The sequence below is a fragment of the Panicum virgatum genome, chromosome 2K (assembly GCF_016808335.1).
Source record: "Panicum virgatum strain AP13 chromosome 2K, P.virgatum_v5, whole genome shotgun sequence".
Classification (NCBI taxonomy): Eukaryota; Viridiplantae; Streptophyta; class Magnoliopsida; order Poales; family Poaceae; genus Panicum; species Panicum virgatum.
Window position 1 is genome coordinate 63755625 of NC_053137.1, and position 22262 is coordinate 63777886.

At 45.0% G+C, this 22262-nt stretch overlaps 1 protein-coding gene across 1 annotated transcript; it reads left to right on the top strand.

Annotated features, from left to right (window-relative positions):
* The first annotated feature begins 10749 nt into the window (after positions 1–10749).
* LOC120694459 lies at positions 10750–11881 on the top strand. The gene has a single exon (XM_039977587.1). The coding sequence runs from the start codon at positions 10831–10833 to the stop codon at positions 11557–11559; it is 729 nt and encodes a 242-aa protein (XP_039833521.1). The 5' UTR covers positions 10750–10830; the 3' UTR covers positions 11560–11881.
* The last annotated feature ends 10381 nt before the right edge of the window (positions 11882–22262 follow it).

Genomic DNA, 22262 nt, shown 5'->3' on the forward strand with positions numbered 1-22262 from the left:
TTTGAATGTCTACATATGCTTATATGGAAGATAAATCGCCATTTCAAATCCTCTTGTGCTATAGGAACAGAGGTAATTGGGTGATCATATCAATTTCTCTTGATTCTTTGGGATAAATCCAGTATATTATGCAAAGTAAACTGAGTGAGTCAATGACATCGCTGAAAAAACATAACTATTATACAAGTAATTTCTAGTACAAATACACTCTGCCCGTTCGATTATAAATTATGTTCTACCTTCTACTATGTCATTTCATTTGAAGGTGTACTGTCTATTGTGTATGTTTCCATGGGAAGTAGATTGCCATTGGAAAACCTAGAAGCTTTGTTACAATTGCACTTAGCAGTCTTTCATGCAGACAATGCATACAATACGAAATGTCTAATACTTTGCGGGCATGAAACCTGTTATGCTGTGAACACAATGAAATACAATTATGAAATTTATCTACTAGAACTCAAAGAAACTACACAACCAAACAATTTTTTAAAGAAGAGTGTATGTAGTTATTCAATGATGATGATAATGTTTATCCTTGCTAACTTAATGAGACTTATTTGTTTTAGTAGTCACATATCTGCAGCGCACACATAGAAAGTGGGAATTGATCTCCCTTGTGTGTATAAGCATAGCACAAAAAGTAACCTATAATTACACTGTAATCGAAGCACTAGAAACGTCCGCTACTATTTCTGTGATATGAAGAAGATTGCATCCGCAACATAGTATGGATCATTCTGCTCTGTTTTTGTGGCAGAGTCTATCCGTTTTGCTGTATAGATAAAAGGGAAGTCTACATAACCTCCTAAACTATTAAGGTCGGAGCACTTAAACACCCCCCCAACTACAAAACCGGATATCTAACACCCCAAACTATCAAATACCGTGCACTTAACCTCATCGGGCGGTTTTGCTAAGCGGTTTTGCCACGCTGGACGCTGACGTGAGCGCAAAGCAGGGGCCGCGGGCGGGCGTGCCTCGCCGCAAGCGTGAACCAGGGGCCTCGCCGCGAGCACGAAGCAGGGGCCGCGGGCGGGCGTGCCTCGCCGCGAGCGCATCGCCCCTCCTCTGCTCCTTGCCCCTCCGCTCCCTCGCGCGCCGGTCGCCGGATCTCGAGCTCGCGCGCGCCGGCCTCGGTGGCGAAGCAGGAGGCCCGCAGCCGCCGGAGCTCCAGCCCCCACATGGAGCTGGCCCTCTTGGATCTCGAGCTCGGCCGGCGCAGGGCCATGGCTCCTCTTCCTCCCTATTTTTGAGGTCGACGGCGGTGGAGCTCGCCGCCCTCCTCCTCCTCCCTCGTCCTCCCTCTACTCCCTCCGCCCGCGAGGCCAGCGCCCCTCCTGCTGCACCGAGGCAACGAGGCGTCCATGTACTCATCCAGCCAGGCCGCGCCGCTAGGGAGGTGGAGAAGGCGTGCCAGGCCGGCGTTCGCGGCGCGGAGCAGTGCCAGCGCGGCCGGGAGCGAAAGGAACGCCGACGCCACCCCGTCCTCCCTGCGCGCCCTCCTCCCTCCGTCGGGCGTTGCCCCTCCCTGCATCGAGCTGCCGCTGCACGGTGCGCGGCCGCTTCCGGGCGCCGGTCAGCGCGTAGGTGTCCTCCTTGACCTCCTCCGCCGTCAGGGACACGGAGAACGGGGCGCGCCTGCGCCGCCTCCACGATGACGACGAGGGCGGGGGATGGGGACGCGGCCCACGACCTGCCGGCCGCGACCGCTTCCGCAGGTTCTACAGCCTCGTCACAGCCTCCGCCTGCAGCTGCGGGGCTGCTGGCGGCGGCGGCGCATGGAGCTCGGGCTCAGGCTCCGAGTCCGTCTCGGGCGGTGGGCTCGCGGGCGGCGGCGGCGACGGGAGAAGAACAGAGGAAGAAGAAAGTATCCACGTGTCGCTTACAAGTGGGCCCCACGCGTCAGGAGGCCATGTCAGCGTCCAGCGTGGCGAAACCGCTTAGCAAAATCGCCCGAGGGGGTTAAGTGCATGGTATTTGATAGTTTGAGGTGTTAGATATCCGGTTTTGTAGATGGGAGGTTAAGTGCTCCAACCTCGATAGTTTGGGAGGCTATGTAGACTTCTTCCTTAAACACACATGGGACTTGGCACCCACTTATCGACAGGGAGGTTTTACCGCTTTCGCAAAATATTAGTTGAAAGAGCTGCCTCATCCTTCATGGGCAAAGCACAAATGTCGGCATAGAGAAGAATGGAAGATAGGACCAGCCAGGTTCGTCGGCATTCCCTTTTTTTTTTGAGCAATCGTCGGCATTCCTTTGGCAGCACTGATACTATACTTTTTGCAATCATAATTCAAATACCACAATCTAGCGCGGGTTCGACAGGGGAAAAGAATCCTGGGCCTGTTACTATTATGAAAAAAAAGAGGTTATGGGCCTTCTTTTCTCATTCAATACCATCTTGATGCTGTTGGGCCACCTGGGCTCCACTATGCCTCCTGAGCAGCGGGGGTAAAGCACTTAAAGCCGGATTGGCTCTAAAAGTATCATGCTATAATTTTAGGTAAAGACTTTGTTACGACCCGCCGTATTTTTGTCCATAGAAATGGCCGGATGTATCCATCGTCAATTAGGAATCAGATGGATTACATTGTGCCAAATGACTTCTCAGCTTCCGCACGCTTGGGCCTATTTCTCCTCCTCCTCCTCCTCCTCCTCCTCTTCTCTCTCTCTCTCCTTTGACGCGGTGCCGTCGCCGCGCTTGGGAGCTCTCCGTCGAAGTTGCTTGCGGTGCTCGATGAATATGTCTTGGTCTCGGAGGCGTTCCCCGTCCTGGGGAGGATTTCTCCTGGGGTCCCTTCTACCCATCTCGGCGGCCACCGAGGACAAGCTCGCCGCCGTGGTGGGTGCGGCCCGGGGCTGCGGCCGCGACCTCAGGACGTTCATTCGCTCACACTACCCGTGGCGGATGCCGTAGGGCGGCGAGGTGCACCCGCACGTGCGGACTGCATCTCTCTCCGCTTCGTCCTCGGCGACAACAGCGAAGACGCGCCACCGATGGAACCAGGCATCGATGGTGGGGGCTTGGGCCTGGCGACCGAGCTGATCTCCTGCCCTGGAAGCCGTGCTCGAGGACAAGTCCGGCTTACTCGCGTTCCATCTGCAGTGCACCTATGGAACTCGTTGGATTTTCTCGTGTAGGTGAGTGATTCTCCCATCTGATTCCAACGCTGTCCCATACGGAGTCTGTTCCATGCCCCTTCTACATCTCGCGAGATAAACTGATTTGGGCCCTTTTTTGCTGGAGAGAATCTGTCAATCGGTGGGAAAAGGATCCACAACAGACATATGGTGAGGAATCTATTTGTTTTTCATCTAAATTGTTGTCACGCTGTTTTTTTTCTATACTCAACTGACTTTTGCGTCTACATTTTGGATTTCGATATGAAGGAATTTCATCACAGAGGGCAGAGGAGTAGCTCTTTCTATTCGAATCCACTGGTCTTTAGGGGAAATATAAATTTCTGAGGTGAATCATTTATCCTTTGCATAGAAATCAGCGGAGAGGGGATGTCCATTTGTTGGTATATATTCCTCGTTGATTTGTGTGGTGATTTGTTTTTTCTTTGGATTAATGTTCAAGGAAAAGTCAATCAAAATTAGGCAAGTGAAGACGAGTAGCCCTGCACACAAAGGTGAGTCTCTGTAACACCCCTGTGTTAATCGTAACACTAATTATGTGTTTAATAACTGTTTAGGGCTAAGCGATGTCATTAGCTGGTTAATGACTGTCGTTAGTACTCAACCCTAATCGAACTTTGAGTGTATTTTTCTCCCTAATCCGAGCTCCAAATCAATTTTCACCCAAAAGCAAAGTTGTAGACCTTCTCTTCCTCTACAACTTCATTTTTGGCCAAATTTCATGTTGCCATATGAAATTTTGAGTTCCAACAGGTCAAAGTCGAGTCAAATTTGGTCAAAATCGTGCACTGTTCCTCCACTGTGTTCGACACTGTGTCGCCCCGGCGCCCATACCGCGACCGGCAACGCGCCGGCGACGCCACGCGTCGGCCGTCGCGGCGAACGTCGTCTCGCCTCGAAGCTTCACCGCTCTCCTCGACGTTCGTATCCTTTTTCATTCACTCCCCTTCTTCTTCCTGCTCGAACTTAGACTGAGCCGAGCCCATGCAGTGCGCCACCGCTCGCCGTGCCGGCCATAGTTCGCCGTCCCTCGCCGTTTCCTTGCGCCAAAACCTTTCTAGCCCTGCCCCGCACTTGTCCCGCCCCTCCACGAGCTCGATTGAGCCGTTCCCCGGCCGAATCGTGCCCGCCATCGCCGGCCGCCATTGACGCTCACGTCTATCTCCGCCCGCTCGTCGATCCCCATCCTCCGGTCCACTCTCGCCCGAATCGAGCGCCCCGTGAGCTTCTCCACGCTCTCCTCTCTCTTCCCGTCCCTTTTCCTGTTCAAAACCGGCACCACCGCCGCCGGGCCGCCGCCGCGCCGCCGTGGGCGCCCTGGCTGCGCCGCCGCGGGGCCGTTCTGCGCGCGCTCATGGGCCCCCGCCGCGCGCCCTGGGCCCGCTTGCCCGTCCTGGCCATGGGCCCGCGTCGCAGTGCCGCCGGCCGGCCCCCGCCGGCAGGGAACGCCGCCGCCGCGGTGCCGCCCGTGGCCATGGCGTGGAGCAGGAGAGGGCGCTGGGAGCTGGGCTCCCACTGACGTGTGGGGCCCGACTGTCTGTTTTGTTTTGTTTTCCAGAAATTATTATTTCGGCTGAAAACTTTAAAAATGTGTAGAAAAATATAGAAAAATGCAAACTAAGTTTTGTTGGTTTGCTTAGACCAAGATCTTTAGAGGAAAAATACTTATGATTGTGAAATATCACTTTTTGCCCCTGCTAAAATTTTGGGTTGTGTTTAAGCTAGTTTATTTAATACCGGTTGTTCCGTTGCTCTAAAAATTATGAAATTTATTCAGTAGATTACTCTTTGTATGTGTAGTCCACTTACAATTTTTCAGGTGCATAGCCTTTGTGCATATTTGTGGATCTATTGTTGTTCAGTTATTTTGCTAGGGCAAAAATAAATGTGTTCTTTTTGCAATAAAGGTTAATAAATTTTTCTTGCATGTGATATCAATGTATTATCATACTAGTAAAATTGTGTGGCTTTATTTATGTCCGTAAATTAAGTTCTTGCACGTGTTTCGCTCCTAGCTGCCGTTTTCCTTTTTGCGCTGCCAAATAATCTTTCTTTCGATGGTATCATTGCATCATGAGTACCTTGTATCTTTTCCTTGCACCATTTTAATTTGTTACATGGCATCTTTCCTTACCTGTAGACGTCACGAGCGAAGCCGTCTACGAGATAGTCGCTGAGCCGATCCAGGAGCCGCAAGCAGGGGAACCGCAAGCCGAAGGAGCCGCCGAGCCAGATTCAGAAGACATCGCTAATCTGGCTGACCTGCAAGGCAAGCCCCGGAGCATAACCTTTACTTTTAGTATTCCATGTATGAAACCCTAGTTTGCATATTTCTATAGGTACCTGTGAGTTTCTACTAGCTTGTAGGTGGCGTTAGAAATGCTTTGCTAAGTAGGAATGCGATAGCAGTCGAGTGATATCCGGTCACTCGCGAGAGATAGGGCTGTGCTACTTGTTAAAGTTCTCGAGTATAAACCCGGAAAGAAAGAAAAGTGGAGACCGGACGGAGACAAGTTGAAGTAAGGATTTGAAATGAATGAAAAGTAAGTCTCCGTCTGTGTCGGTTGAGGACCATACCGTTGTTGGCACATTGATCGAGGCTTAAACAATACTGACCACATGCCGGGAGTAGGAGGTAGTCGAAACCGGTAAGCTAATTACCTGAATTGCAACGATAATTTGAATCGTGAACTGCTATTCTGGGAGTGGGATGATGGCGGGTGTTGGAATGTATGTCGCCTCCGGGTTCTCCGGGAGTTCGCCGTGAGGGGCCCTTCACCCGGGTTTTGGCAGGCGTGATTCGGACGTCGGGGTGACAAAGGGAACAATTGACTTGTGTGGCCCGACGAGGTTTTCACGTGTCGTGTGAGTTAGGTCCACCTTGCAAGGTTAAATCGGATCGATTTGACGTCTCTCTCGGATAAGAGAACCTTGATCTCTCTGTCACATCGTAGTAAAGGATGGAAGTGAGAATGAAATGAAACAATTGATTGTATTTACTGAAGGATAACCTGATCCACCATGTATGCTCTAGTTACTTAGGCGAATTTAATTAATACTTGATATACTAAATGGGGCTAAGATATTGAGAGTAAGGATTCACTGCTAGCAGCCTTTTAGCAAAAGAACTCCAGAGCCAAAAAGCTTTGCATGTCTAGTTAATGGGCTAAGTATACCCATAGTCGGGTAAGCCTTGCTGAGTATTAGTATACTCAGGGTTGTTGTTGTAACCCTCCTGAGAAGGTTGTGTCCCCGCTGACTTCGAGGAGGTCTGTGCGTCCTGGATTGGACAACCGCTTCCTCCTGGGTGGACCGTCGTGTGGGTCCCGTCTTCCCCGTGAAGATCGGGCAGGTTGGCATCACATCGGTGGGCAGGATGTGGAGCTCACCTTGTATCGTCGTCGTGGTTACCGTATTGTATTTCGAACTCGGTTTTTAAACTTCCGTTGTGTATTTGAACTCTGTTGTTTGTTTTCAAACCTTTTATGTAAAACTCGTGTTGTAAATTAATTTGAGGTTTTCTGTATGCTTGTATCACCTGTGCTCGTCTTCGTGCGAGACTTCAGTGCAAATGTGATCCTGAAGTACAGTAGTTTAATCAGGAATTACCCGACGGACTGCCGGATTACACCGTTTTAAGTGCGTGAAAACTTTATTATTCATTAAGATGATAGTTAGCGCACTTAAGCTGGTTTAATTTGGACGGATCTGCTACAGTCTCGTTTCAAGTTTGTTTTTTTAATTATTGAAGTAATAGCATTTGTACAGATACGAGATTGCCACATTGTCCAGTGTTGGTTATGTTCATTTGTGTAGAACCTAGCATATTGCTAGATCCTTTTTTGGTTTTACATAGTCAAGTGTCAAATCGTGCCCCTATTTGAGCTTTTTTGTGCGATTTTAGAACTCATCTATATATTGAATATTGAGTGATATAATGCTGAAATGAATTGAAATGCGCTGAACCCAAACTGAAACCATTTCACAACCTTCCCATGCATCCTCTTATTGGATGCTAGCTAGGCACTCAACTCATAACACACACATAGAATTAGAACCTGACATTTACTCTTATTAACCACACTTGCTTTTCATTCACTAATAATTTTTTCCTTTCTTCATTTCAGTACAACAAGATAGAGATTAGAACCTGATGTGCCTTTCCTCTGCCTCCCTGTAGGTTTCCTCAGTTAGTCAGCACTATAACAAGCCTTAAAGACTCCTATCATTGTTTTGGGTATGCTTATGTGTAACAAGGCTGTGCCATTTTCTTTTTCCCCTCCCTCCATCCCCAGTGTCCTCTCTCTCTCCCTCCCTCCCTCCCTCACTCACTCTCTCTCTCTCTTATTAAAATGCTTATCTGATATCATTAAAATGTATGCTTAGCATTACCTAAAATGCTTATGATATCAATTAAAGTTACTTTGTTCACTAACTGATTGAGTATCCAGAAATTATATTTTTAACTGCATTTTTAACATTTAAGCTAAATGCCTTTCATTCTCTTGCTTGTTTAGTTGTAGTTTATGCAATGGCTAGATGACAGAAGCATCCACAAGGCACTATATCATCATGTACTGCGATATGTATCACTGTACTATCATCAAAATATGTTGAAGGTAGCAAGTTATATGTCCTAGTATTTTCTACGAGGCAACGCTTTTGTTGTAAGATAATAGTTGCGTGTAATAACATGGGTTTTAAATGCCCCTAGAACCCTACTATATCTTTTAGTTTTGTTGTCTTTTTTATGTGTTCAGATTAAAGGATAAGGGCATTAGCCAATAACATGGAGTTTACTTAGGCAATTTATAGGTATGATTTAGGCAATAGTATTATTATAGATGGGCAATATGGTTCAAAATAAGCACTTTTACCATATGTAACAACGTTAATATCAAACTAGGAGTGCACATTTTTTTTACTTTGATGACATCTAATGTACTGGATGAAACCTGAATGTGCTATTTTTATTTGGATTTGGAGGGGAAAGCAAACCTACTTTATATTTTAGTTTTGTTGTCTTTTTATATATTCGGATTAAAGGATAAGAACATTAGCCAATAACATGGAGTTTATTTAGGCAATTAATAGGTAGGAATTAGGCAAAAATATTATTATAGATGGGCAATAATATGGTTCCCAATAAACATTTTCTCTATATGTAACAACAAAATTATCAATACTAGGAGTGCAAGCTTTTTACTTGATGATGCCTGATGTACTGAACGAAGCCTGGATGTGCTAGTTTTTATTCAGAATTGCATGGGAAAAGGCAAGGGACAAATTTGAGCGATATTATGCATCGTTTTTCAAATCCTAGTTATCTTTTTCTTCCTTGATTGCCTGATATACTGAAAACCAACATTATTGGGTGGTTTTTGGTACTTTATTTATTTCTTCTTGCACTGTGTTGCTTGATTGGATTGCCTACAACAATCACTGCAGTTTCACCTCTGTGCTCAGGGCGACAGGAATAACAACAGCTCAATTCCTTTTGTTTTGTTTGATTGAGTAGCAACAACACCAACTTGGGTAGGTAAGCAGATTAGTATTCAGCAAGGTTTCAGATGTCAAGTACATGGATTTTCATTTTCACGCTATAGTAATGGTACTGCTAGTTCTATAATTGAATCATTACTTTGCTTACTTTGGTCGGACAATTGAGTAGTTCGTTAGTTTATTCACTAAAACGAATTTTAGCTCATGTGCTTTTGTTAATATCATTACCTGTCCGGTAGCTTTGCTAGTATCTTTAGCAGATGAAGACAACTGTAGTTTAACTTTTATCAAGAGCAATTAAACAACGATGAGATGAGAAGAACTACTTTATGTGGATGTTATATGTTTATGAAGTAAAATGCTAATTTGCAGGGATTCCATTTCGGTTTGCCCTGTTTTGGTGAAATCTGTTCAGCTGTGCTTCCAGCAGTACCCATACGGCTGTAGCAGCCCATCAACCAAAGTTCACGTAGATGACACGCTAACAGTTGCAACAACTACGGCTGTTGCTGCCGCAAAGTGCAGCCGAACATGAATGTGCAGTGCATGTATATTTATTCTAAATTGTTTAATTGTTATTATAATATGCTTTCAAATTTTGACAAAATGCTTCTTATTGTAAAGAGATCGAAACATATTGAAGTGAGATCTTGTTTCAAAGCTTTTGTTGAGGCCAATGCAATGGTGTAATCAGTTTTGAATTTTGTTGCTCACTTGTAAAACTATGCCTTTTTTTTAACTTGAGAATTGCTTATCTGGTGTGGGCCTACTGTGCACTGACTTTGCCAAAAAAGTCAAGAAGACCGCAACGGTCTGTTCCAGTTTTCAAAATTGGAGGGGCCGCACGCCGGGCTAATTTACGGCCGGCCGTAAATTAGCCGGCTCCATAATTTTATATAATTTTAAGCTAAAAATATATAATCAGCGATAGAATCATAACCCGTTACATCCCATTTCCAGCCTACTGGGCGCTCGTGTTTCAGACATCGTGCAATCTCCGTAACATTGGTCTCTCTATACTCCTGCGCAATTCATAGCGATGCTGAGATAGCAAGTGGCAGCGGGGCAAACTACTTCGCACATGTGTCAGTACTATACTAGTCCTGGTGAGCGATTCCAGAAAGAAAAACCGAAAAAAATGTCAGGTCCCGACTGGTCTCTCTCTCTCTCTCTTTTCATTCACCTGGTAAGCTTAAAAAAAAAGGTATGGTGAAAAGACGACTGACCAAGTACAAGTCAACACTAGGTGCCTCGAGTAGTGGTCATATGTGTCATCGTCTCCAAATTAAACATGCGTAACAAGCTTTGCTAGCTCTTCTTCATCATGTGCAGCTCGATCATTACTCCTGCCCACCTTGATCAGTAATCATCGATACAAAACAAATGGGCTGCGAGTACCGCGCACGCTCGTAAGTCACGGTCCACTGTCACCTGCTGCGCATGGCTAGTTGGCTACGTATGTACATCCTGATTCGGACAGAATTCTGGCGCGGACGGGGAGGACGCAAAGGGTTTGTTGTCTCGATCGTGAAGGCGGGCGGCCTTGTGCAAACAATAATGCAGCGTACATAACACCACTTGGCTCATTACTTCAGATTCAGATGGATGGCTTGTAGACTTGGTAAGCAAGCTAGCTAGTCAATTGCCAAGTCCACGGGTTTTTTTGGAAAAGAAGCAGCAATAATAATGTGTGTGTGTGTGTATTTTCTTACATGGCGATTTATTCAAATAGCTATTGGATTAACTTCACCAAAATCAATAACACATATGCTTGAAAACTGATTAACATGCATAAACAAGAAAAATATAACTTTGATTTTTGTTGAGGTTGCGGCTCTTATATATATATGGATGATTTGATGTACACGTCATGATTTGGTTTTGAGAAAAAAATATTTACATTATTTATGCAGGTTGTATTTAGCTAGGAGAGCGTACGAGTATCGCTTTTGATCCCTGTTGCAAGTTGCAACATTAATACATGATAAGACAGGCACAAGCAAGATTTGACTTGAGAAGTCATGTAGCGCCCATACGGACGGCGAAGGTGCCTCATGTGGCGCCCTTATTAGCTCCAAGCTAAGTACTGGCAGCAGTATAAATTATTAGCTCCCAGAGGCAGCCTCAGCTTCCATAGTCGCCTATTCCAGACAAGAGCGCAACCTTGTTCCACCGAAGACATGGCGGATGATCAACCAAGGCGCTTCTTCGATCCACTGCACCAGCTTGTGAAGACGCAGTACGGCCCTGAGGCCGGGGCTTCCTGCGACATCTGCCTATCCAAGCTCGCCGGCCTTGGCGGCCACAGCTGCAGCGCCTGCAACATCGACCTCCACGATGCGTGCGCCGGTTACTTCAAAGAGACAACCTCCTTCTTCGCGCACCCGTGGCACACCCTCAAGCTAAGCCGCATCCCACACCCCAGTGCCAGTAGCCCCGTTAGGTGGAGCTGCGACCTCTGCTTGGAGGAGTGTCGCCCAGGAAGCTTCGTGTACCGCTGCATCCAGTGCCTGTTTGACGTGCACCCTCTGTGCACGATGCTCCCTCAGACGATCCGTAGCCCTCTCCACCCCGAGCATGACCTCCGCATGGTTCCTTCAGGCGGAAACTACTGCTCGGCGTGCGAGAAGAGTTTACCCGTGTGGCGCTACGTCTGCGGCGGCCATTGTGTGGTGCGGCTGCACATCGACTGTGTCTCCGGCGAGACGACGACAAGTGCTGGCCAGGGCGACGCCGCGGCTGCTGATGCCACCGGAGCTAACGGCAGCCATACTGCCGGCAGAAGGCCCAGACGCCGTACTGTCATAGCCAAGTTTCTCCTCAAGACGAGCTTCCGTATCGCGGTCAACGCAGCAACCGGCGGCTTGGGATCGCCGGTGCTCGACGTCCTGGCCGCGATCTTCAATTAATAGTTGACTACTGCCCGTCGTGGCCGCATGCAGCTAGCTGGTGTTCAACGCATGTGCTGTGATTCCATGATCGGTGTACGTGTGCGTACGTTCTGCTGGTGCTTTCACGAATTTCCTTCGTCCTCCATGCGTGTACTGCTTGTGAGTTGTATATGCTCCTGGATAAGGGCATCGCCTGCAATTTCTTTTCTTGTACTGTGTTTTGCCATTTGTTTTTCTCATGCCGTTTTATATAGCCTTTCTGTAGTATGTACATCTAGCCGTTGGCATACTGTTAATGCTTCAGTGCCTGCTCCTGGGAGATATATAGCTAGTATACATACGCCTTTTGGTTTTTCAATACTTTAATTTGTATCAACTTCATATAATGCTCTTGAAATTTAATAAACTTTTCTTATCGAAAAAAAAAGTATACGCCTTGTTGATTGTTGTGAGCAAGTGCAATGGATTTTGCTATGAGTTGGTAACTGAAAACAAGCCACAACTACCATGGTGGACGCATTCAAAAAACTCACTCACAGAAGAACTGGCACAATTACTGACTGAGGCCGGAGTCCCCGCCCCCGCTTTAACACCCCCTCCCCCCCCCCCCCCCCCCCTTTTTTCAATTTTATGGTAAGAGCACCGCCCATCCATCATGTAAGAGAAATCAGAGGAGGTGATCAGCAGCCATAGGATAGGACGGTTGGTTTGGAGCCGGTACGCTCGACTCTTCCTGAAGGCCATCAACATTAGGAATAAAAATGAACGGAAACGATCGGCGAAAGGCTTCATCACTTTCACTTTCATAATATTTTATCGGAAACGAAAGCGATACGATTATTATCTGAAACGAAAACGACATCGGTATTAAGGTAATTTCAGAAATAAAAATATACGATCAAGAACACATCGATAACGATCGAAACTTATTGAAATGATATTTTGGAAAACAATAAATATGTCAAACCATAGAGCACAACATACCATATGACTTGGCACATTTCATATGCAAAAAGTAATTGTTAAGATATTAATTCAAGTATCCCTCCATCCATAACATGTATCTCATTTCATAGTACTAAAAATTTAGACATTAATTTTGTCATCCAAGAAACTATCCATAATCCCATGAATTTAGATCACTAGGTTCTGATTTAGAGTTAGGATGAATAAATCATGACTCTTTAAAAATATAGACATGACATTCTAAAAATATAGATAGCAAGGTGGGCTGGTAATATACATGAATATAGTATTTCTATCAATAAAGTATGGTAGAATACTGCAAAAATATGATATTTCTAGAAAATGATCGGAAGACGCTCAAATAATTTTCGTTTTCACTTTCATTTTATTTTACCATTTTTGTTTTTGTTTTTTCGATAACTTTAAAAATCGTGAAAATTTCAAAAACAATCATCCCAAAATCGAAAACTACCATTTTCCTTTTCATCCCTAGTCAACGTCGTTCACATTCCGTGCAGTGCTTATTTGAGCCTGGCATGCACATGTTGACGCCGATTCGGGGCCAACACATGATCGCACTCGAATATGTAGCACGCAGCGACGCTCCTTGCAGCGCCTCCGCAAGATCCGGTCAGACCGGTTTAGTAGGCCGGTCAGACCGGTTTTGTCGGGGAGCCCGACAAAGATCCAACGAACGCTCGCTCGGGAGGGACCCTGTCAGGGCAAGCGCACCTTGGGTTGCCCTAGACTCGGCAGGCCAGCTAGGGCGTCCTCAAACGCCATGGAGACGAGAGAAGAATAGCATATTGAGATTGCAAAATAAAAGGTAAAAAAGATAAAAAGGTTTGTGTTTGATTGATTGGATGCCTCAATCGGCCGTGTGTAAGGATCACCGGGGTATCCGACCCTAGAGGGGGAGGGGGTGAATAGGGTCGCTAATTCGCTTTCTAACCTAGGGCTCAATCTACTTGCATAAGATAAACTTAACACGTTCTACACATGCTAGTTATGACTAAGGTTTATCTATGCTACTCTCTACTTATCCCAAAAAACTTGCAACCTATAGCCAATCCTAATCAAACTAACTAGAAAAGTAAAGGCACGCAAGATAGAGTAAATGCGGAAACGTAATATGGTAAGTAAAGAGGTAAGGGAGAGAATATGCAAACTCCCGTGAAGACACCAAGACACATGATTTAACGTGGTTCGGTTTGGACACCAAGTCCCTCCCTACATCCACGGCCACTTGTCCACCAAGAACAAGTGTGATGCCGAGTCTCTTCGCTTGATCACTGTCTTGCGTTTGCCACCAAGGCTTCCGGCAAGAAAAGGCTAAGTGACGCCAAGTCACCAAGACAAGGCCACCGCCACCGTCTCTCTAGAAGCGTCACCAACGGCACTGTCTTCACTATCAGAGCTTCTCACCAAGAGGGGTCTCCTTCCCCGCACAAAGTGTCATTGCCTCTCCACACCAAGTCGGAGGGTCACACGACTAGTACACGGTTGCATGCCGCAGCAAGACTTTTCTCAAGGTTGATCTCGCAAGATCAAGTCCTCCCAAGCACTAAGCTTCTCAAGCTCACAATTGCACTAAGCTATTCTAAGCTTGAATGTGGCATTAAGCTCAATATGGTGGATGGAGTTGATGTTGATCTTCAATAGAACTTCCAGAGTCTCCAACCTCCCCAAATGACCCGGCCATGGGGGTATATATAGCCACATACCCCAAAAGAGCTGTTGGAGGAAAGCTGACAGAAAAAGTACGTAACGCCGGTTAAACCGACGCTCCTACAATAGCCATCGTCGGTTCAACCGGTGAATGTAAACTGCCCACTGAAAAACTATCCGTTACTTGTACGGGCAATCAATCGATGTATCGTCGGTTTAACCGGTGAATGTAACTGTCCCCTGATTCCCGAAAAACCAACTCTCTGGACAATTACACCGACGTTCACATTTCCTTCATCACCGGTTCAACCGGTGTCTCTCTGTGTCTGACTTCACTTCAGTCATTGCACCGACATATGTCTTTTCTTTATCGTCGGTTTAACCTACGCAAAACCCTAGCCTCAGCTTCTGGGTTCATTGCACCGGTGAGTGCAATTTGCTCATCATCGGTTTAACCGGTGATAGCAAATTGTCTCTGTCTTGTTTGTTTTGACTTGATTTCTTCACGGTCTCTTCAATTCTTATCCCTCGAGCCTAGCTTCGCCTTCCTTCTATTTGTCATCACTTGAACCTAAAAGCCTGAGGATATCATCTAAACAATTACATTAGTCCAAGTGTTGTGTTGTCTATATCAATCACCAAAACATTATATTAAAATATGACATAAGAGGCCATTTTCCCTACAATCTCCCTCTTTTTGGTGATTGATGACAACACAACCAAAGCAAGCAAGATGAATTGCAAGAATATCAAATTGATACCAATTTGAAAAGTTAGAACTACTTAGCTTGCTCGGATGACATTTCAATGCTCATTTAAAAAGCCACCGGCATTTGATTAGTCCATAGGATGAAATGCTTCCGGCTTGATAGCAATTGTGAAACAATGGCTTGTGGCCAATGTAAGACAATTGTGTGGTTTGAACCATATGAGCAATGAAAATTTTTGTACCTTAGTCCATGGGATCATCAATTTGCACTTCTCCCCCATATTGACTAAGTACCTCCTCCTATCACCATGCATCCTTTTGCATTGCATTTTCCATTCCTCCCCCTTTCTAATGGCATCATTCACTCCAAACTATTTGCTTGCTTTTAGGGTACATTTCTCCCTCTTTGTCATCAAACACCTAAAAGCTTCATAACCACTAACAGCAAGGAGCATTAGTAGCAAAAGGAATTTACTAGTGATAGAGTGTTATACCCACTAAATTTGGCATATCTCCCTTTGTTTGAACAAGTTCCCCCTTTTTCAAAGCTTGTGGCACCTCCTATCTTGACTCCAATTGTGATGCCAATTGTGACTTGTAGGGGTAGTGTTCAAAAAAAATTTGAACTCATGGAGATAGCTCTAGGTGACTACAATAAATAGCACTTGTAAAGCATATTAGTCACACAAACATAAGCTATAGAGTTAGCTCCCCCTAAATGTGTGCATTAGAGTTTGAATCACTTTTAAACAAATATATGCACTGGTAATTCACATAATGGGGATTTAACTTTATAACTTGCTAATTATGGCACCATAAGCAAGCAATTGATATCAAAAGCATTTTTACCACGAATATGAGAGATATTAAATTACAAAATATGCTATGGAAGACATATGCCATGTGAGAGAATCAATTAAGCTCATGTAGGTTGCAACAAGATATGATAAAGCATGGATAACCTACCATGTGAAATTTCTAGAAAGGCATATCAAATAAAAGATACCAATAGTAAAGATAAGATCATGCAATCCTAGAGAGGCATTGAGCTACAATGATGCATGAATGATATCAAATGAAATTGAGATCATCCTTTTACCTTGCTCATTACCTCATATATAGGGGAGGGGAATTTAGGTCACTAATCTTTAATCCATAACTTGGCTTTAATTCAACTTTGCATGATGCATCCCTACTCATGCATCCTAAACCTTGCCAAGCCTCCAAATTCCCCGTAGTGCTTGTTTGGCGCCTAAGTTTTAGGGATCCAAACCTTTTGAGAGCCATCCATGGTATGAATAATATCCTTGGGCACCCAAATAGGCCGGTTCCATTCATATGTTCTCCACCCCATGACATTAGCCACCACCTTGCCATTCTTCTTCTTTTCAAGTATGTAGTGGTTGCTCTTTTGCTTGTTCTTGTGGGTGAACTTGGTGTACATTTATGAAGCCATCAAGTATGGAGATGTGTTTTTCTTGATCTCCTTAGCCTTCTTGTGTCCCTTTTTGCTCTTGTTCAAGTTCTTGGGCTTGCCATTTTCTTTGCCCTTTGCTTCGCCCTTTTTCTCCTTGCATTGGTAGGACTTGTGGCCTTCTTTGCAACATTTGAAGCAAGTCACGGTTTCTCCCTTCTCAAGCTTCTTCACGCCCGCGGAGGTGTTATCTTGAGAAGGTTGGACTTGCCCTTGTGTGCCTTTGTCTTTGAGCCGCCTCAAATCCGCCATTAGCCTTTCTACCTCTTGTTTGAGCTCATCATTTTCCTTAGCAATGAGATCATCACATGTTTCTACAATCACATCCTCATTGCAAGGGGTTAGATCACAAGAGGTAGACACATCTACCTTGATGATAGGTGTTGCACAAGGAATATTGCAAGGAAATGATTTATCCGATGATGATTCACTTTTAGATTCAAGACTCTTATATTTCATTTTAAGCTCTTCATGCTCATTGTCTAACAAATTGTATTTGTTTAGCAAGTTCTCATATCTTGAGACAAATGAGGCATGAAGCTTTTCTTTAGCTTTGAGAGTTTTGATTTCCTTATTTTGTTTAATGAGATGTTCTTGTTGATTATGGAGGAGTGCCATCATCTCACTAGTTTCATTGGTTTCAACATCGGATTCATTATTTGAGGAGGAGTCATCACTTACATAGCTATTACCTTGTGCCATAAGACACATGGGTGGTGGTGATAATCTCCGAGGGCGACGAGTGGTGGAGCTCTTGGAATCTTTGATGTTCTTAGTTCTTGAGCTTTTACCACTTTTCTTGGGCTTGTGGATGGCGGAGAGAGCTTGAGCTCTTGACTTGCTCTTTTTCTTTGCCATCTTCTCCATCCCTACCGCACTCTCTCTAATGAGAGTTCTGTACCCAAGCTCATAGAGCTCATATACATGATTGACTATCTTGTGGTAGTGATATAGCACGGCGCTTGGGTATTCTTCATCCTTACTTGAAATTGATTCATCATCACTTTCTTCCTCATCCTCTTCTTCTTGTTCACTTGAGCTTGATGAGTTTTGTCGCCTTGGTTGGTGCTTGCATGAGTGCTTGGCGGCGAGACTCTTGCGGCTTGAAGAAGAGGTGGACTCTTGCTCCTTCTTCTTTGTCATCCCCATACTATATTCATGGGCGATGATTTGATTAATAACTTGGTTTGGTGTAAGCTTGATAAAGTCTTCCTTTTGGAAGAGTGTGTTGATGATGTCGTAGTAGGGCTTGCGAAGGCTTCGGAGAATCTTGCGGTTGATTTCTTCATCTTTAAGTTGATTGAGACCTAAGGCATTGTTTTCATTGACTAGAGTATTTAATTGTGAATACATGTCATGAGCATTTTCATTGGGAAGTTGCTTAAAACTACTCAGCTCCTCGCCGAGAATATGATATTTTTGATTGGCAACATCCTTTGTGCCCTCATGATTCTCGACAATTTGCTTCCATAGCTTATGAGCATTTTCACATGCAAAAACATGATTAAAAATACTATCACATAAAGAGGAGAATAAAGTAGATTTAGCAATGGCATCATATTGCTTCTCGGCCTTAGTCTCATTCTTTTTGCCCAACTTGGTGACACGCCAAACATCAAGCCCCCGGGCTTGAAGATGTGCTTGCATAAACACTTTCCATCGTGGAAAACCCATGCCATCGAAAAACGGAGCCCTATCGGTACTCATCCCTTCCCCGAACATGATACTCACTCGACGGTAAAGTCGACGCGTCTCCTACGAGCTTTCTCACAAATTTACTAATGGAATTAGCTAATCCTCGTAACAGATGTGAGACCAAGCTCTGATACCAATTGTAAGGATCACCGGGGTATCCGACCCTAGAGGGGGAGGGGGTGAATAGGGTCGCTAATTCGCTTTCTAACTTAGAGCTCAATCTACTTGCATAAAATAAACCTAACACGTCCTACACATGCTAGTTATGACTAAAACTTATCTATACTGCTCTCTACTTACCCCAAAAGACTTGCAACCTATAGCCAATCCTAATCAAACTAACTAGGAAAGTAAAGGCACGCAAGATAGAGTAAATGCGGAAACGTAATACGGTAAGTAAAGAGGTAAGGGAGAGAATATGCAAACTCCCATGAAGACACCAAGACACACGATTTAACATGGTTCGGTTAGGACACCAAGTCCCTCCCTACGTCCACGGCCACTTGTCCACCAAGAACAAGTGTGATGCCGAGTCTCTTCGCTTGATCACCGTCTTGCGTTCGCCACCAAGGCTTCTGGCAAACAAAGGCTAAGTGACGCCAAGTCACCAAGACAAGGCCACCGCCACCGTCTCTCTCGAAGCGTCACCAACGGCACCATCTTCACTATCGGAGCTTCTCACCAAGAGGGGTCTCCTTCCCCGCACAAAGTGTCATTGCCTCTCCACACCAAGTCAGAGGGTCACACGACTAGTATACGGTTGCTTGCCGCAGCAAGACTTTGCTCAAGGTTGATCTCGCAAGATCAAGTCCTCCCAAGCACTAAGCTTCTCTAACTCACACTTGCACTAAGCTATTCTAAGCTTGAATGTGGCACTAAGCTCAATATGGTGGATGGAGTTGATGTTGATCTTCAATAGAACTTCCAGAGTCTCCAACCTCCCCAAATGACCCGGCCGTGGGGGTATATATAGCCACATACCCCAAAAGAGCCGTTGGAGGAAAGCTGACAGAAAAAGTACGTAACGCCGGTTAAACCGACGCTCCTCCAATAGCCATCGTCGGTTCAACCGGTGATTATAAACTGCCCACTGAAAAACTATCCGTTACTTGTACGGGCAATCAACCAACGTATTGTCGGTTTAACCGGTGAATGTAACTGTCCCCTGATTCCCGAAAAATCAATTCTCTGGACAATTACACCGACATTCACATTTTCTTCATCACCGGTTCAACCGGTGTCTCTCTGTGTCTGACTTCACTTCAGTCATTGCACCAACGTATGTCTTTACTTTATCATCGGTTTAACTGACGCAAAACCCTAGCCTCAGCTTCTGGGTCCATTGCAGCGATAAGTGCAATTTGCTCATCATCGGTTTAACCGTTGATAGCAAATTGTCTCTGTCTTGTTTGTTTTGACTTGATTTCTTCACGGTCTCTTCAATTCTTATCCTTCGGGCCTAGCTTCGCCTTCCTTCTATTTGTCATCACTTGAACCTAAAAGCCTGAGGATATCATCTAAACAATCGCATTAGTCCAAGTGTTGTGTTGTCTATATCAATCACCAAAACATTATATTGAAATGTGGCATAAGGGGCCATTTTCCCTACACCGTGGCCCTTTATATTTATAGGGTGGGTGGACTTGCCCCGCAAGAAATCCTATTACAAGATCTAAATCTATTAAAATATCTAGTTGTACTCGGATTCCACTTGGACCGGTCAGACTGGTCCGACCCACCGGTCAGACTGGTCGATCGTACCAGACCGGCTACAGACGCTTCGACCGGTTAGACTGCTTGAGCGCACCGGTCAGATCGGTCTGTACAAGTTGCTGCCAATTTTGGTTGTCAACACATATGCTCCCATGTTCTTTGGCAAACTTGCGTGCCAAAGAACACTCTTCTGGACCAAAATTGTCTAAGAGCGTTGAATACATCGGCCATTTTTTGTGCTAAGAGCGATAAAAATTTATCGGTTGTATCTTGTTTCTTCTTCAAGCTGATGACGAAACAACTTGCTTAGGCCTCCATACCTGCTTCATGGTCGCCGACCTTGCTAGTACAACCTCCGCTTGCTGTTCCATGAACTCCTTGCGCATCCGTTGCAGCCTCTCTTTTTTGTGAGACAAACCTGAGGGACACCACCTCGGCTGTAGATATTTTGAATCTTGTTTTATGCTCTTCTCACACTCTTTGCTGCAATCAATGTCCTTTTTGACTAGATTATCGCTAATCGGTCTTTGTGAAGTATAATTTGGATATATAGGAGGATAATAAATATAATACGATTACATGTGCATCCTACTATAATCCAGAGGCACATAACAAGGATACCAGCAATACTATGGAGCAACCAGCCTTGAATATGACATAGCAGCACAATTACCTTGACATGGTCGAGAATATGATTGCTCACCAGATGTTGATGTTGACTTTGCATCCTTAACTTTATTTGGTCGTTCCTTCTGTTTCTGAGCGGATCTCTCCTTCTTATATTTGGCCAAGAGTTCCTTGAAACTCGGCCTTGTTTTATTCTTGGCCTTGGAAGAACTTCCAGACCCGCTGGAGGGACCGGTGAGACCAGTCTGAGTACCGGTCAGACCGGTCTGGGAACCGGTCAAATCAGTTGGCTTGTCGCCGGTCTTTTCTTTCTTGTCTTGCCCCCCAATCGAATTTAATTGTTGTTCAGCTATATCATTTGAAGCATGTTCAACATCAGAGGCAATCTGATCAATAGAACTAGCCGATGTTTCTTCAATGATCGGCTTTTCTTTGTCTAATGTCAAATCTGAATTTTTAGTTAATCGGCTTTTTTTTACACGATAGACTTGTTTAGTAACCTTATGTTTCTCTTTCCGCACAGACCGATTTTTATGATCAAAACGGTCATTATTGGTAGGCGATGGCTTATTAATTGTCGGCTCCCTATATGTAATGTAATTTGGACACAAATATGTAGGAGAAGACGACATATATGAATTATGAAACCATGGTGCACAAGAATAAGACATACTGAAATAAGCACCCCATGGCATATTCATAGGCGATCCATATGATGAAAACGGCATCGATGTGGAAAATTTTTCCATTTCCGATTTTGATGATGGATTTGGTGTTTTGGAGTTTGCTTGAATTTTTTAGCCTGACTAGCATGTTTGATATCCTTTTGATTTGAGGATCTAGCCAGAAGCTTTTTATTGGGCTTCGGCTTTTCCTTTTTATGCTTATGACGGCTTTTGGATTCAACAGTTTTCCAAACACCAATCTCGGGTTTCTTGGGTTTAACCATCTTTGGGTTTGAATTATTTGGCGAAACCCTAGACGAAGCGGTTAGACCGGTCGGAGAACCGGTCAGACCGATTGCAGTACAACCGGCACCTTTGCTTTTGTTTTGTTGTCCCCCGAGCGTAGAAGTACTAGACTTAGTTTCTGTGCTCTTGCTAGAGAAATTTGGTTTGACAATTTCGGCTTGGGACGGCCGAATTGTATCTTAACCAACAACATCACAAGTTAGCAAATCATTGCAAGGATTATTAGTCGGCTTCTCAACGGCTGACTTTTGAATAACGGAAATTGGATCTACACTCTTCTTTTTATTAAGCAAACTAGTTATAAAGCTAACCGTGAACTTGCAGTGTTTTGGTAGATCGAACATCCCATACTCATTGTTGGCTGATATCTTCATCATGATGACGCCTTGTTTCGTTACTCGATAACAGTGAGTATGCATATTTATGTTGATGCCCTTGCGTAGGTCTTCAGGCAATCCTTCAAGCGCCATCATGTCACTGGAGTTTGATAGATCGGCCATAATGGCCAGATTCTCATCCCCAGCAGAGTCGTCAAAAAGTATGTTGACGCCAATTCAGGGCCAACACACGATCGCACTCGAACATGCAGCATGCAGCGACGCTCCTTGCTGCGCCTCTGCGAGATCCGGTCAGACCGGTTTAGTAGGCCGGTCAGACCGGTTTCGCCGGGGAGCCCGACGAAGATCCAACGAACGCTCTCCTGGGAGGGACCCCGTCAGGGCAAGCGCACCTTGGGTTGCCCTAGGCTCAGTAGGCCAACTATGGCATCCTCAAACGCCATGGAGACGAGAGAAGAATAGCATATTGAGATTGGAAAAGAAAAAGTAAAAAAGATAAAAAAAAGTTTGTGTTTGATCGATTGGATGCCTCAATTGGTCGTGGCCCTTTATATTTATAG

Coding starts and splice junctions, on each gene's coding strand:
- LOC120694459 (XM_039977587.1), top strand. CDS start 10,831: ATGGCGGATGATCAACCAAGGCGCTTCTTCGATCCACTGCACCAGCTT.